Raw genomic sequence first — 3,260 nt, forward strand, 5'->3', positions numbered from 1 at the left:
ATATATATATATATGTATGTATGCTGATTTTATGCTCAAGAAACATTTCTCATTATTAATGTTCAATGTTTAGAGGACTCTTTGATTAATAGAAAATTCAAAAGAACAGCATTTATTTGAAATGTAAATCTTTAGTTATATAATGCATCCTTGCTAAATAAAAAGAAATCTTACTGACTGTCCTGACTGATGGTGTTAAAAATATACATATTGTTAAATTATATTGTTTTTTACTTTTTTTTTTTATCCCTCTTCTTTTTACTTTTGTTGTTCTCTATTGAGTGCGTATGAAGTGAATATGTAGCTCTTCCTCAGTTAAACCTGGTCTTTTTTTCTATGCAGTGAGAACCAGCAGTTTCTCAAGGAGGTGGTCCAGAGCGTGCACGATGGGCAGGGTGTGGGCTGGCTCAACATGAAGAAAGTACGCCGCCTGCTAGAGAACGAACAGCTCAGAGTCTTTGTGCTCAGCAAACTCAACCGCGCGGTCCAATCAGAAGAGGATGTTCAGCAGGAAGTTATAAGAGATGTGGTGAGTTAGAAGTGACGAGTCAAACAGCTGAACCAAAGCAAGACCCTAATATTTGACTTGTGTTTTATTCATTATATGGTTTTGTGTGCCTGTGTATATAGGAGATAAACAGGAAGGTGTACAAAGGCATGTTGGACCTATTGAAGTGCACAGTGTCCAGTTTGGAGCACTCATACACTAATGCTGGCCTGGGAGGCATGGCCAGTGTCTTCAGTCTGCTAGAGATAGCACGCACCCACTACCAAACCAAAGGTAATTCTCATTCAAATGTCCCAATTAAATTTTTATGTGAATATTTAGCAACAAGCATGGTTTCTGCCTGCATTCAGAGCAATAGATATGTACCTACACAAAGAGTTTTTGCTTTCGAGAGAGTCTTGTTCCTCTTCACAGCCGTGTCCATCTTGGTGTCACTTTTGCATATCCTCGGGTTTCAGCCTTTCTTTCCGTACCTTTTTAGAGAAAAATCACCTGTAGCCTGCCTTCAAATTTAACTTCTATCCCTTGTGTCTCCATGTGACTTTGCTATTTCCTCTTCTTCCTTTTTCCTGTGCTCTGTTTCCTTGGTGCCCACTTGTGGCTCACAGACCCAGAGAAGCGGAAACGGAGCCCCACGGAGGGGGTTAGCAGCCCGGGCAGTAAGGAGAGCCCATCAGGCCGAATGGAGAGCGCCAGGGCAGCTGGTGTGCTCTTGGTACCCCGTATCCAATTGCCACCACCCTCCCCTGGAAAATCGTCACAGCAGTTTGATACCCGGAGTCTGAACGAGGAGAATTTTATTGCCTCCATTGGTGTGTAAACCGCAGTCCCCATTGCATGGCCCCCTTCTCTAACTGCAAAACAGGGACTTTCTATCTGCACCAGTCCTCTTCCCTTAAACCACTTTCTGTTGTGGGGAGAAGCATAATTTGCCCCCAAATATTCAACTACTTTTAAAAAATCCCATTTAGACATGTGGCCCAAACATTATTCCAAGGAATAAATTGCATTTATTTAAAAGGAGCAAGGTATATAGATGCAAAGTTAAAAATTGCAATCCATCCAAAGTCAATATTGAGGTATAAACATATTGAAATGAAATCAGTATTTGGGCCAGTATTTCTAAGTGTGCAAATCTGACTCTTGACTAGGGATGTGCATTTTGGTCATTTTGACCGCTTGAGTACTTGACACATATTAGCTTGGGCTACTTGAGAACTCTGGGTGGGCAATGAGCAGAATGTCAGAAGGCCTTTTTTTGCCATTGTATCACATCATTGTTTTTTAAGCGTCTCACACCATGAGCAGAGTGTTTTTTATGATTTGTCGTCATTTTTTTTGTCTAGTTTAGCTCTTTAAAAAAAAAATACATTGCAAGACCCCTGCGCTAGAATGTGTCCCAGTGTATACACTCATAGTGCTTTTTCTCATGTGGACTGAAAGTCGGCCTCCATGTGTAGGTGGCATCCAATCATAGCAATCAGACAACAAGGTACCGTATTGATGTACTGTTGTAACCAATCACAAAATGGATAATTTATTAACCAATGCTGTCTCTTCGTAGTACTCAGGTACTAATGCCCATCCCTACTCTTGACTGGTTTGCTCTGTTTTTAACTTGACAACTTTTCTTGAAAGCATTCACATTTGTTTGACCACGATGAAATAGATTTATCTCACATGAACCTAGTTTTTTTTTTTTTTACTTTCTACATTTATTAAATTTTTCATTGCTGTCAGGTGATGTAAATAAATGTACATTTGCAGCACAGTTCTGTTTACGGTTACGTCTCAATGACTGTACACAGGCATGTGTCATCTTTGGTTTTATTTAATTATCTCACTTTTTGATGCAAGTATGAAATATCAGATAAACTACATCATCCCACATTTCAGTAACTTGTTTAAGTTGAGTATTGAAAGAATTTCAAAGGATCTTGTCAGACCACATGCATCTGTGAAGAAAATGTTGTTGTAAAAAGTTTCGCTTTGATTTTACAGAAGATTTGGAATGCAGCTTTAGAAATCTTTTTTGTTTTATTTATTTTTTTGTTCTTGATGCCTCATACAGTACAGCGTAATCGATTTTAACCAAGTTGGGGTTTGCAATCGCAATATCAGTTTCTTCATTTAAGAAGCAGTGAGTGTGCTAGTTGTAGCTGAAGCTTCCTCCTGTTTGATTGATTGACTGTGTTTGCTTGCATGTGTGACTGCTTCTGTCTGTGTGTCTGTGATACCTTGCGCTACTGTGAACTGATCTGGTCCACTGTCAGCTGATCTGCTTCTGTGAGTTTCCCCAATATGACCGCAAGCATTATTTGTTTCTCTCTGCCTGACCTGCGTAGTCTAATGAGTGGCAGCCAGCTGAATGGCATTATTCCCCTCGGTGATATCGATGACTGTCACTCTCTAGAACAGTGATGGCTTCAGCTCGCTGTTAGTCATGTGACGTCCCAGAATGCTTTGCAGAGTATTAATGGATGGAAGTGCTGATTGTGTTTTTTCTGCAGGGGCTGATGGAGCAAAACAGCGTCTGGAAGGTGGAGACACTGAGGAAAAGAAATCACAGATCAGTGCTGACAGTGGCCTCAGTGTAACGTCTGGCTCACAGGTGGGTTTTAACCTATTATCACGATATAAATCTTAAAACTTTGACTATTTTATTTTGAAATTTAATGTATGTAAAATAGGGCTGAACGATTTTGGAAAATAATCTAATTGCGATTTTTTTTTTTTTTTACAAATATTGTGA

The 3,260-nt window shown here is 39.7% G+C and overlaps 1 protein-coding gene across 16 annotated transcripts in view; it reads left to right on the forward strand.

Moving 5' to 3' along the window:
* Positions 1-3,260, forward strand: part of LOC107663951 (MAP kinase-activating death domain protein-like) — a 39,548-nt gene that overhangs the window by 18,578 nt on the left and 17,710 nt on the right. For 15 of the 16 annotated variants that reach the window (XM_016454361.1, XM_016454363.1, XM_016454366.1 and 12 more), the window contains 4 exons: positions 343-529; positions 631-781; positions 1,117-1,320; positions 3,019-3,119. In XM_016454361.1, coding sequence (XP_016309847.1) covers positions 343-529; positions 631-781; positions 1,117-1,320; positions 3,019-3,119 — 643 coding nt within the window. The remainder of the gene's footprint in view (positions 1-342; positions 530-630; positions 782-1,116; positions 1,321-3,018; positions 3,120-3,260) is intronic. The other variant, XM_016454373.1, reaches the window with a different exon arrangement.

The sequence above is a fragment of the Sinocyclocheilus anshuiensis genome, unplaced genomic scaffold (genome assembly GCF_001515605.1).
Source record: "Sinocyclocheilus anshuiensis isolate Anshui unplaced genomic scaffold, SAMN03320099.WGS_v1.1 scaffold2129, whole genome shotgun sequence".
In the NCBI taxonomy this organism is placed as follows: domain Eukaryota; kingdom Metazoa; phylum Chordata; class Actinopteri; order Cypriniformes; family Cyprinidae; genus Sinocyclocheilus; species Sinocyclocheilus anshuiensis.